This window comes from Corylus avellana, chromosome ca4 (genome assembly GCF_901000735.1).
Source record: "Corylus avellana chromosome ca4, CavTom2PMs-1.0".
In the NCBI taxonomy this organism is placed as follows: Eukaryota; Viridiplantae; Streptophyta; class Magnoliopsida; order Fagales; family Betulaceae; genus Corylus; species Corylus avellana.
In genome coordinates, this window is record NC_081544.1 from 13453163 (window position 1) to 13466072 (window position 12910).

Genomic DNA, 12910 nt, shown 5'->3' on the forward strand with positions numbered 1-12910 from the left:
AACTAACACAACATTAAAGAGTTTTAATAATTTTTCTAATGAATAATAAATTAAAGGAAAAACTAGAAACATGTAAAGCAAATAGTAAATCAAGATCAGAAGTGATATGTGTAATTCCCATGCCTGCAATTTTAGCTAGGGAGTGTATCACTTTGTGATGAATGAGCAGGGTGATAATCAAAAAGGGTGGTGGAAAACCAATCATATGGTCAGGTGCACCATAATCGATGACCCTTGGATCATGAGTTGATTAGAGAAGACAATGAGGTAGAGTACTGGCTGGGCAAGAGTAGCCATAGATGATGAGGCAGTCCGTTTAAGGGCCGAAAATTGAGCATCAGTGATGTGAAGATCATATCAACATTAGATGTTTGATACGAGAATTCCATAACTGAAAATCGAAGCAAACTACTATTTATTAGACCAATTCAAACTAGAGATATAGTTGAAGATAAAGACAAGGAAGATATAGTTGAAGATAAATACAAGGAAGATAAACATCAAGTAGAATACTCACAATAGGACTCTAGTTCTCATCTTGAGTTTAACGTGTATTACTGTTATAGAGTTTAAGTTAGAATTGTTTGTATAATTGATTATATATATACAATTCTGCTGTACCAGTTGGGGTGAGCAGCATTGCAGAAACGTACATCTCATATGGTATTAGAGCCAACACACGACTAAAGTCGGTTCCTTTTTTTTCTCTTTTTTCATGGCTGCTGCTTCTTCATCCACCTCCACCACCGACTCCATCACCCTCCCAATGAGCAAAGCCAATATCCTCTCCTATGTCCTCATCATCCACATTGAGCAAGTATGAAGGCAATACAATCACTAATCCAACACTCTACCGTAGCACAGTGGGATCTCTACAATATCTCTCAGTCACATGACTGAATCTCTCCTTTGCAGTTAACAAAGTGTCCCAATTTATGCAAGATCCTCGAGAACCACATTGGGTTGCTGTCAAATGCATTCTGCATTACCTAAAGTTCTCAAGTGATCACACTTTCTTCATCTCTAAGTCATCATCATGTCAACTAGTTGCATTCTCTGATTCAGATTGGGCTGGATGCCTCAATGACCGCCGTTCTACGTCTGGTTATTGCATCTTCCTTGGCAGCAATCTACTCTCATGGAGCTCCAAAATCAACCTACTGTCTCAAGAATGCCTCTACCGAACTAACTTGGATTCAATCTCTCCTAGGTGAACTTGGGGTTCCTCTATCTAGTGTTCCAATTCTACATTGTGACAACATTGGTGCAACATACCTTACCTCCAATCCTATGTTTCATGCATGAACAAAGCATATTGCCATTGACTACCACTTTGTATGTGATAAAGTGGCTCACAAGATTCTAGATGTCCGGTTCATATCTAGTAAGGATCAAGTGGCTGACATTCTCACTAAGCCTCTAGTCTCCAAGAAGTTTACACTACTCAAGTCCAATCTCAATGTTAGACCTTCACTTTCGAGATTGTGGGGGCATATTAGTACAATTCAAACTAAGATAAAGACAAGGAAGATATAGTTGAAGATAAATACAAGGAAGATAAACATCAAGTAAAATACTCACAATAGGACTCTAGTTCTCATCTTGAGTTTAACGTGTATTACTGTTATAGAGTTTAAGTTAGAATTGTTTTGTATCTCAATTGATTATATATATACAACACTGTTGTACTGGTTGGGGTAAGCAGCATTGCAGAAACGTACATCTCATACTATTCAACAGTTATCCACCAGAAGAAAACTACAGAACTATGAACTAGCCGAAATATAGTCTGAACTGGCCAAAGCAGTGAGAACTGGTTCGAAAACCATGTGAACTGACCAAAATATGGGCTGGGCTGAACAGACCAAAAACAGTAAGAACCTATTTGAAAACCATGTGAACCGGCTTGAAAGTTGTGACCGGTGTCTAAACTGGCCAAAAACAGCGTGAATCAGCTTGAAAACTCTGAACCGGCCGAAATAAAAGCTGAGTTGACCAAAAACAGTGAACCAGCCAGAAACATTTTTAACCGGCTTGTGAGCCGGCCAAAAATAAGAAAACCGGCTAAAAAAAAGTATTTGAAAAAGGACAGACCAGCCGGCAAAACAATGTTGTTTGATGTAATGTTAAAACAACATTGTTTTAGGCTGCTAAATAGTTTGGGTTGCTAAGTCAAAATGGGCGAATTTTAAATGGAGGTGATCGGCCAAGTTGAAAAAAAAAAAAGGATTGGGCCTTTTCTTTTTCTTTTATAGGAGAATTGTGAAAGATCTATTTCGTATGAACGGGCCCAAATGTTGGGCTGGATTGACTTGCTGGAATTCTAAAACTAGAATAAGATATCCCTGTTTTGGATCCCATTATTCCAAACAAATCGAGGAGTATCCTTGTCTGGGATAAGGAATAACCAACAACTACAGCCAAACAGGGGTCTTCCCTATCACCTTCGTCAAGAAACTTTACCAGTGATGCTCACATTCGCCCTTTGAAGGAATCCGGGGTTATTTTGTCTTGCTCGAAATAGGGATGCTCTGGCGGCTGACCTTAGGGTTGTCAGTAATGTTGTGGTTCATCGGGAAATTAGTTTCTTCACGTTGGTGCATGATTAGGAGGTGGACTTAGTCTCCTCTTTCTTCAATGTCTTGTATTCAGCTAGGGTGGATCAGGGGGAGATGATAAATGTTGGACACCCTCGAAAAGAACTTTTGAGGTTAAATCTTTTTACAAGGTTCTTCTTCCCAACATTGACTCCTTTGGAGGAGCATTTGGAGGTGCAAGGCTCCTTTGAAGTTGGCTTTTTTTACTTGGAAAACATCCCTAGGAGAAATTTTCACCTTGGACAATCCTTCGCAACCTTCACATCATAGTGATAGATTGGTGTTATATGTGTAAAAGGAGTGGGGAAACCCTGGATGATCTTATTTGTCGAATATGGTATGTCAGATGTTTGGAGTAGAGTGGGTTATGCCCAGATGGGTTGTGGATCTCATGGCTTGTTGAAAAAGAAGGGTTGGTCGGAATGCTATCTATATTGTTTGCAATGTATACATTCCTTCTTAATGTGGTGCATTTCGGGAGAAAGGAACAATTGAAGCTTCGAGGATTGCGAGAGAACTAGCTTGGATCTACAAATTTGTTTTCTTAAATCGTTTTTGAGTGGATCTTTGCTATTGCCCCTCCTTGTTTTTAGCTTTGCGTATTTTTGTACTATTTTTTCTCGTTCTTGATTTTTTGGGTGTTTTTCTCTTATATACTTTCTCTGTGCTTGGGTTGCCCCCTTGCTCTCTCAATAAATTTCCTTTACTTATAAAAAATAATAATAATAAAAAAAAAAGAAACCATCGACAACCACCATGGCAGTACCCACCAGATCCATTGACAAATCAACACACTATCAAAACTCGGGATTCTACCACTGAACAAACCAAAACATGACAATTGCCGAGAACCACCACAAATTATGGTGAACTCATAGGGAATCGCCGTAGACAACACCGACTGACCACAACAACCTCCTTAGATGTGCTTTCACATTAGGGAATCGGAGAAAACTCAGCAGCCATTAGTTGGGTGTGTTGTTCACCACTAGAATACTGACGACGATGGTGGTGAAGAAGGTAGCATACCAAATTGCCTTCATACAGCTCCTGTCACGGGCATGAAGCCAATCAAACCAACCTGTGACATTATATTGGATTTAATGACATCCCCCCGGCCCCCCCCCCCCCTTTGTAACTGACCAATTCAAAGCCAACGAAATGGTTTGGCTCAAACCAATTATTCTACAGCTTTGACACGGTGTTTGGTTTTGGGAAATCCCAAGCTAACTACTATGGTTCAGCAAAGAAATATACCTTGAAACTGAACAAACCATCCAACTCTTTACCATCTGTTTGAATTTAGTTAAAGCCCATATAGTAACGGTGAAAAAGTGTATTTTTTGATGACAGGGATTTGAGAAGCTACGAACACGGACTAGATATACTCATCTCTTATTCACAAACTTTTTTAGTGACCAACCTTTTTTATGTGGCTCTTCAGCATTGCAGATCCTTCTAAGATGTAAAAGTCCTGAAAATGAAAATATTCAGGGTTTGGGAATCAGTATATTTACAGAGTAACATACATATACATGCATACATATATGTGTGTGTGTGTTCTTCCACAGCCGGAAGTTTTTTCTCCCATGAAATTAGATAGCAGAACTTCATAACACCATGTATCAGTCATTTCAATCAAACAGAAACTTTTTTTTTTTGAGAAGTTTCAATCAAACAGAACTTCACTACAAAAGCACACAACTAAATAAATTTCAAGACTCTTTTTGAAAAGATGTTACAAGAGATAACTAAACTAAGAACAAATGAATAAGGGGGACTAAACAAAACTACGAGCCGAGCATTTTGTCTTTGTCATTGATTGGCAAGCTTCTCGCCTTCTTGATCCAGCTTCATCAAAAAGCGCTCTCATTTTCCATCATGATCAGGACAATCTTGCTGGCTCTCATGTTGTCAAAAAGGATCTCCATTGGATAAAGAGGACTTCTTCCCCTGTCATTTCTTGCTCAGGGTTGGTTGTCATTCTTTTTGTTGTCTTCAGAATGTGTGTTTGTGTGTCTGTGTGTTTGTGTGTGTATACATATATATGAACAGAAAGTAGCTATAAACTAGTTTGTAGCTAATTCATACATTCTAATAAAGTGACGTGTTCCTAAAGCATGTGAGAAGGACATGTTTTCTTTATTAATGCTATTAAAAAAACATGTGCTTCTCACATGCAAAAGGACACATGTCATTTTACTAGACTAGTTTGTATGAATTAGCTACAAACCAGTTTGTAGCTAAATTTTGTCCCATATATGTATATATATATACACTTATATATATATATATATATAGAGAGAGAGAGAGAGAGAGAGAGACCCTTTTCATAGTTTCACAATTGTTTTTTCTCTTTTTTGGAATTTTTTGCAAAAGTCAAACAGTCGTTGTATGTGTTATTTTTTTTTTGTCAGTATGTTAAAGCAGCTCATGTTGCTTCTATCTGTTAATGCTTTATTTTTTCAGGATGATGGTATATTAGTAGTTCCCACAGTGGCTGATCCTCCATTAAAACTCAATGTGAAGAAACAACTTTCTGCTGAGTTCCATGATCGTGCATTCGCGCTATCAAGCATCGCTAGCATGTCTGGGTGCTGTCAGGTAACTTATTGTTTGTTGCGTCAGTTTTTATCTCAATGTTTTCTTTCTGTAGCCTGGGAGACTATACATCTATTTTACATTCTATTGGCAGGTTGCCATTCCATTAGGAAAGCACAATGATTGTCCAATCTCTGTTTCATTTATCACTTTCCATGGTGCTGATAAATTTCTTCTTGATACGGTCTTGGATATGTATTCATCCCTCCAAGAGCAAGCCAGCAATGCATCTAATTTGGTGCCGTTGCCAGATACCAATGGTAACATAGATGCTTCTCAACTCTTGAAAGAAAAGGTATGTTCACCCCTAGTATTTTGGACCCTGTAATATTAACACTTCATACAATGAAATGTTTCCAGTGCAAACTTATTTAATTTATTTATTATTGATCATATGATGCATCTTCCAACATATTGTGTTTGGGTTCTTGCTCAAATGGTACATACCAGCACCTTTTGCATGAGATTTTGGATTGGATTTTGACCTCTCCTCTCATCATGATACTCTTTGGTGTGCATTAATGCCTCCTTTCCGAGATATAACCCAGAGTAACATTTTAGTGTCTTTGCTTTTTTTCCTTTTGCCAATAAGATTGTCCTTTCCGTGGATGGAAATGAATTATTCTGTGCACTCTGCTTGTAGTTGAGTTTTACTGAACCAGGCTATTAGTGAGATTCAATGTCTTGCAGTTGTTCTTTGCAAAGTGAAATAACCTGGCTGGGGATTAGACATTAGAGCATTCCCAGTAGCTACCCGATCATTTTCCCTAAGTTTAAAGATTCAAACTACTTTTTGCTTCCCTATGTCAATATGCACCCCAATAACTTCCTTAAATGCTTCCCTATATTAATAAAATATTATTTTTTTATTTTACCTTTTTTATATTTTATTCCTTTAATTTATACTTTCTCTCTCTCCCTCATATTTTCTTCTTCTCCGATGGTTCAAGTTTGAGTTCCAACCACAGATTTGAGTGTGAGGGAAGACCGCACAGATTTGAGTTCCAACAACAAATTCTTTCCTCTGTGTGGTCTTCTCCGGTCTATCCATCTGTGATTTCGTCCTTTTCTTCTCCGATTTGCGTCTTCTCCATTGCAGGTTAGCGTTTCGTTATTTTGGCTTATTGTGGTTGGTTGTATTTGATGTTTTCGTTCCAGTCTCTAAAATTTTTGTTTCTTTCTCAGCTCAGTGTTCTTGCATTTGATTGCTAGAATATCAGAGCTCAAGCCCAAAAGAACTGAACCCAAATCCCAACTCCAATCCTACACTCTCAACTTCTCTGAGACAATCGTTTTCGAAGCAATCGGATGGCGCCACGGCGAGCTCCAGCGTCGAGGCGTCGTCGACGAGTAGGATTCGGATGGGGGAGAACGGAGAGTGGGTGTCGTCCGGCAGAGCTCAGGCAGCAATTTCGTAAATTACTTGCCAAAATCTCTAGCTGTTTGATGAGGTGCGATTGACAGAGAGAAAGAGAGGTGAGAGAGAAACGTGAGAGGAGAGACGAGAGAGGAGAGAGAGTTTTTTTTTTTTTTTTAGGATTGCTACAGTGGAACCCAATACATTGGGTTCCACTGTAGCATCTGATGGTTTAAGGAATCATATAGGGAGTTTGCTGTGGGTGACTTTTTACGATTTTTTTGACATTTTTCCTAAACTTAGGGAACAGACCCCCTTATAGGGAATCTGCTGGGAATGCTCTTAGAGCTGATCATTTACAGTTGTTTAAGAACTGCCGTGTCTGTCCCTCTCATTGAATCTTCTTTCTGCCGCTTAATCATGTAAGGCTCTGAAGTAAGTTTCCTGCTCCAGATGTCATGTATAAATAAAGAGAAATGCTACTCATCATTCTCAAGTGTCCATCTCGTAGCATTCTTATCTATGTGGCACATTTACATCCACTTGTTTTTCTTGAAAAAGAAAAACAAAAAACAAAAGAAGAGAATGCTAGGAGATGGACAATTGAGATTGCTAAGTAGCATTTCTCATACATAAATTGGTAAACCTTTTCACAGAATTTCTGTACCAATTTCGCAGATTTATGTATGCATAAATTGAATTATTATGTGCTTATGGAGTGAACATGTCAGAGGCTGAGAGGCAATCAGACAAGTAGTTTTTGTCTGTTTCTGCCAAGAAATACCTGTAAATACCGAACTTTTAGTGAAATTTACAGTGAAATTCTTGAGTCTCTCTTCTCTCTCTTGCCTGTGTCGGCGCGTGGGGGGCGCGTGAGAGCTGTTCTGTGCTAGTATTAGATTGTGTCATGGCTGGTTCGAGGAGGTGGTCAGTGGAGTCCAAGGAGTTTGAGGTTTTGATTAAGGTGGGGGCAGCTGGGGTAAGGATTTTGGAGAGGAGTAATAGATTCAAAAGGTCAATTTTCATGAAAAAGGACGAGTTAGCATGGATGGTGCGAATAGGTGAGGCTCTGGTGGCTGTCGATAATTCAGAAGTTTTTTGGGATCAGTCTAGAGCTAGATATCCTAGAATAATAGCTCAGAAATGTTCAAACAGGCATGGATGTTTTTTGACAGTGAAGGAATTTGATGGAAGAAGGAGGTGTGGCTCAATCATCATTCCTGAAGGATGTCGTGGGTTTGGGTGGGATCATTTCGTCAAGGAAATGCGAGTGGCAAACACATCTCTTTGTGAGTCTCGAGGCGTAAGTGAGCACCGAGTATTCAGGGAAGACAAGAGAGATAAGGAGGTGAAGCAAAGAAGAAGCTATGCGGATACACTGAGAATGTCATCAAAGTCAACCAAGGATTGCTGCAATTCTTTCCAAGAACCGAAGATCAGAGTGAGTAGGGAGCCGAAAGAAGACTTTGAACACAGGAAGCAGCAAGCTCAAGATTATGGCAGCAAGGCGGTGTTTCTGTCGAAGACCCATGATTCGGCATTGGCTATCGGTGTTTCTGGGATGGGTCCGACGAAGCTGCCCTTGCCGGCGAGGTCTGATAAAGGTCCGATAGAGGCTGGTAGGCACAGCGTGAAGAATGGAGGATGCATGGGGGCACCGATAGGAGCTCCGGCGAGTCGCAATTCATTGCCGGCAGGGCAGAAGGCGTCGACGTCAGCTTCTGTGCACTTGAAGGGACGGAAGGGAGTGGTGAACCATGCTGGGCAGACCTACTCTGCTGTACATGTCGAGCTCCTCAACGTGAGGGAGACTTTGAGATGTTTGAAACAGGATTGTGACGTGGGATTGACAAAACTTGACAGAGTATTCAAGCAGTTGGAGGGCAATGGGCTTGGGCGGGGAGATAAGAAAGATGTAGGCCAGCAATGTTCAGTTTGGAAAGGAAAGGAAAAGTGTGGGCTGAGCTCAAAGCCCAACAGCAAGATGAAGGTGAAAAAAAGAGTAGTTTTTAAGCCCAAAGGATTGCTGGGCTCAGGAGCGGGCTGCTTTAGTAGCCCAGGGAGAGTTGGACTGAAAGATATATGTCTTTCAGCTGAGTTGGCAATCAGGGAGGAGGTTGAGGAAAATTCATTAGAGCTGAGACCACAATTGACACAATCAGAGAACACGTCGTTGCTGGCCGAGAAGGTTCTACCTGTGGGTGGGAGGGCTGTTTCAGCGGAAGGCGGTATACTCACAGAGGTCTTCGGCACTTCTGCATGGGTTGGCGATGGGTTTATGGTCGGTGAGAAGCCAAGCAACAGAGTCTCCACCATTTCGGCGATCAAGGCTCAGTCTACCGGAAAGGGAAAGGGCTTGTTGACTTATAGGAGACGCAATTCTGGCCGGAACAGACCCAGACCTCACCGATGTGTACTGTGGAGACTAGAGATGTGGGGGCAGGTACGGGCGTGGGCACAGATCAGTTCCTGGTGGAGATACCCTCTCGTCGGAACAAAAGAATGGTAGGGGGAGCTGCTCGCAGGAGTTCTGTCGGGGGGAGGCAAGCAGTACGAGTCCGTAGTTTCTTGAGGGAAAAAAAGGAGTGGAGTGTATGCCGGCAAAGGAGCCTTTCGGGCCTGGCTCTAGTTTGGAAGAGGAAAGTATCTCAGATTCTGTTGGGTTGGAGGATTTAGGGCCAGGGTTGATGCCTTCCAGTTGGGTAGTTAATAATTGCCTCAAATTCTGCCCTAAAATTGGTATTATTGATGAAGGGAAGAAAGGGGAGTTGGAGTTTTTGTTCAACTCTATCGAAGCTTCTAGGATACAGGGTGATGCTGATTTGGGAGGCATCTCTGCCTATGTTCCAGCCCCAGCAGGATTAAAGGAGTTCAAGGATTGTGAGAAGGGCACGTTGGTGGATCATGAAGCTTAACATAATGGCATGGAATGTGAGAGGGTTGAATGCCCTCAAAAAAAGGTTGCGTATTAGCGGTCTATTGAAAGAGTGGAAAGTAGATGTAATGTGTTTGATTGAAACAAAGATGGAGGTTATTTCCCGAAAGGTGGTTCATAGTCTTTGGGGAGGCCAACATGTGGGGTGGAAGTTTAAAGGGTCGAATGGCTTGTCGGGAGGGATGTTATTGATGTGGGATAGGAGGGTGGTGGAGTGTAAGGAGGCGTGTGTTGGGCATTTCTCCTTGGCTTGCCTTTTCAAAATGTGGAGGACAACTGGGAGTGGGCTTTTGGGGGGGTGTATGGTCCGAATGAGGATGGGGAGAGAAGGGCCCTATGGGAAGAGTTGGCTGGTTTGATGAATGTGTGGGAGGTTCCTTGGTGCCTTGGAGGAGATTTTAATATCGTTCGGTTCCCTAGTGAGCGATCCAATGTTTCTTACTATTCCACTGGCATGATAGATTTCTCGGATTTCATCTCAGAGAACAACTTGGTGGACATGCCCTTGATGGGGGGTCAATTTACGTGGTCTAATAATCAAGAAAATGAGAGCTGGTCTAGAATTGACCGTTTCTTGATTTCCTCGGATTGGGAAGATCACTGCCCTGCAGTGTCATAAAGAAGATTTCAGCGCTTGATTTCCGATCACTTCCCTTTATTATTGGACTGTGGGGCCCCTTGTGGAGGTAATAAGAGCTTTAAATTTGAAAATATGTGGCTTAAAGCTGAAGGTTTTATTGATAAGGTTAGTTCTTGGTGGGGGTCTTACTCGTTTGAGGGTTTACCTAGTTTTGTGCTTGCTAAGAAATTGAAATCTCTCAAATTGGATTTGAAAAAGTGGAATGAGGAGGTCTTTGGGGACATTGGGAGAAAGAAAAAGGAGTTGTTGGGAGGTATTTAGGAGATGGATGAGCTGGCAGAGGAAAGAGGGCTAGCACAGAAGGAGAAGGTTCGAAAGGTGGATATGGTGAAAGAATTGGAGAACACCTTGCTATGTGAAGAAATCCATTGGCACCAAAAATCGAGAACTTTGTGGCTCAAGGAGGGGGACCGCATTACTCGTTTCTTTCACAAGATGGCTAACTCTCATCGCAGGTTCAATCGTGTGGAAGTGATGCGTATTAATGGCGTTCTATCCGATGATCCAACTGAGGTAAAAGATCACATTGTGAGGTATTATCAAAGCTTATACTTGGAACAAAGCACGTGGCGGCCTAGAATGGACAACCAGCCTTTTTTGTCCATAGATGAGTAGGATAATAGATGGTTAGAAAGAGATTTTGAGGAAAAGGAAGTTTGGGAGGTGGTTAAAGGCATGGATGGTGATAAGGCTCCGGGTCCGGATGGCTTCTCCATGGCTTTCTTTCAAGCCTGCTGGGGTGTTGTCAAACACGATGTTATGGCGGTTTTTGCCGAGTTCCATCGGAGACGACAGTTGGTGAAGAGCTTGAATGCAACTTTTATTTCCTTGATCCCGAAAAAGGCAGATGCAGTGGAGATGGACTTTCGGCCTATTAGCTTGGTGGGAGGGGTGTACAAAATTGTTTCTAAGGTTCTTGCAATCAGGATGAGAACTGTGTTGGGTAAGATCATATCATACTCTCAAAATACTTTTATTGGGGGTCGCCAAATCCTAGATTTTGTTCTTATTGCAAATGAAAGTGTGGATAGTCACATGAAGTCAAGGGTGCCAGGTGTTCTTTGCAAATTAGACTTGGAGAAGGCCTATGATCATGTGAATTGGGATTTTGTGTTCTATTTGCTGCATAGGTGTGGTTTTGGCGAGAGGTGGAGGGCGTGGATAGAGTGGTGTATTACGTCGGTAAGATTTTCCATTCTTGTGAATGGTTCTCCGGAAGGCTTCTTCAATAGCTTGAGGGGAATTCGGCAAGGGGACCCTCTTTCTCCATTACTTTTTGTGCTTGTTATGGAGGCTTTGAGTAAGATGGTGAATATGACGGTTGACCAAGGCTTTTTGACTGGTTTCTCGGTGGGAAATAGGGTGTTATCAGAGTTAGTGGTCTCTCACTCTTTATTTACGGATGACACTTTGATCTTTTGTGAAGCTTCCATCGAGCAAATCCGGTATGTGCGTCTCATTCTCTTTTGTTTTGAAGCTGTTTCGGGTTTGAGAGTGAATCTTGGAAAATCTAAAATTGTGGCTATTGCTGAGGTGGAGAACATAGGGGTTTTAGGTAATATCCTTGGGTGTAGTGTTGCCGATTTGCCGATGAAGTATTTGAGTCTCCCTCTTGGGGCGGGGTATAAGGATAAGGTTATGTGGAATGATGTGATCGAAAAAATGGAGCGTCAGATGGCAGGTTAGAAGATATTGTATCTCTCTAAAGGAGGTCGTTTAACTCTCATTAAGAGTACGCTTTCTAATCTTCCGACTTACTTTTTGTCTCTGTTTCCGATTCCTATGAGTGTAGCAAAAAGACTTGAGAAAGTTCAAAGAGATTTCTTATGGGGAGGGATGGGAGATGAGCCTAAGTTGCATCTTGTAAATTGGAATCAAGTATGTCATCCCCTTCGGTACGGTGGGCTTGGCATTCGTAAGTTGCATCAGTTTAATCAAGCTCTACTGGGTAAATGGCTTTGGAGATATGCGAATGAGAGCGAGGCTCTGTGGTATAAGGTTATCAAAGCTAAATATGAAGATTTGGAGGGTGGATGGTGCACAAAGGAGGTTTCGGGTTCCCATGGTGTGGACTTATGGAAGCACATTCGTCAAGGTTGGAAATTATTCACTAAAGGTATCCGTTATGAGGTGGACTTTTGGCATTTTTTCAGTTTTCAAAAACCAATGCAGTGGATTGTCCTGAGAGTTTGTGCTTCGAGAGAGAGAGAGTTCAGTTAGGTTAGCAAGATAGTTTTCTGCCCTAGCGGCGGCGCTAGGCGCTGTGCGCTAGGCTCTGGTGAGCCGCTATGGAACGGCGCTTCTCCATAGAAGCGAAATCCTTCTACCTGTCAGCGAGGGAAGGGTGTCCTGATCTTCGGTTGGAGAAGAGAAAAGGGTTCGTAGGGGTAATTTTCGTGAGTCATTCTTGTGCTTCATGGTTGGTGGATATGGTCGAGGAGGCGAGTCAATCTCTGCTGAAGGTTGATATTGCCAAGTCATACCGCGAGGGCGATAAGGCTTTGATGGTGCATGGGGGGGTCAATAAGGCAGGTAGCTTCCTGGAGGTGGCCGTTTTTGCTGAGGGAGGTCGTAAAGGAATCATTTGGCTACCTGCGGGCCGTGGAGGGAGGGGATGGCGTCGGTTTGCAAATGAGTTGCGGAGGTTGTTGGGTCCTCCAGCCCCTACGCACCCTGTTCCGGGAACGCAGCTCAAGCTTGGTTTGGGAGAATCCATCTCTGGATGTCACCCTGGGCGCTCCTTTGCGGAGGTTCTTCGTCTGACGGCTGGTTCTGAGGAG

General features: G+C 42.2%; 1 protein-coding gene across 1 annotated transcript in view; it reads left to right on the top strand.

Moving 5' to 3' along the window:
• LOC132178786 (outer envelope protein 64, mitochondrial) overlaps positions 1-12910 on the top strand; it is a gene marked incomplete in the record, with an annotated part of 63040 nt that overhangs the window by 20334 nt on the left and 29796 nt on the right. The window contains 2 exon segments of the mRNA XM_059591336.1: positions 5067-5201; positions 5293-5493. Of these exon segments, the coding sequence (XP_059447319.1) occupies positions 5067-5201; positions 5293-5493 (336 nt within the window).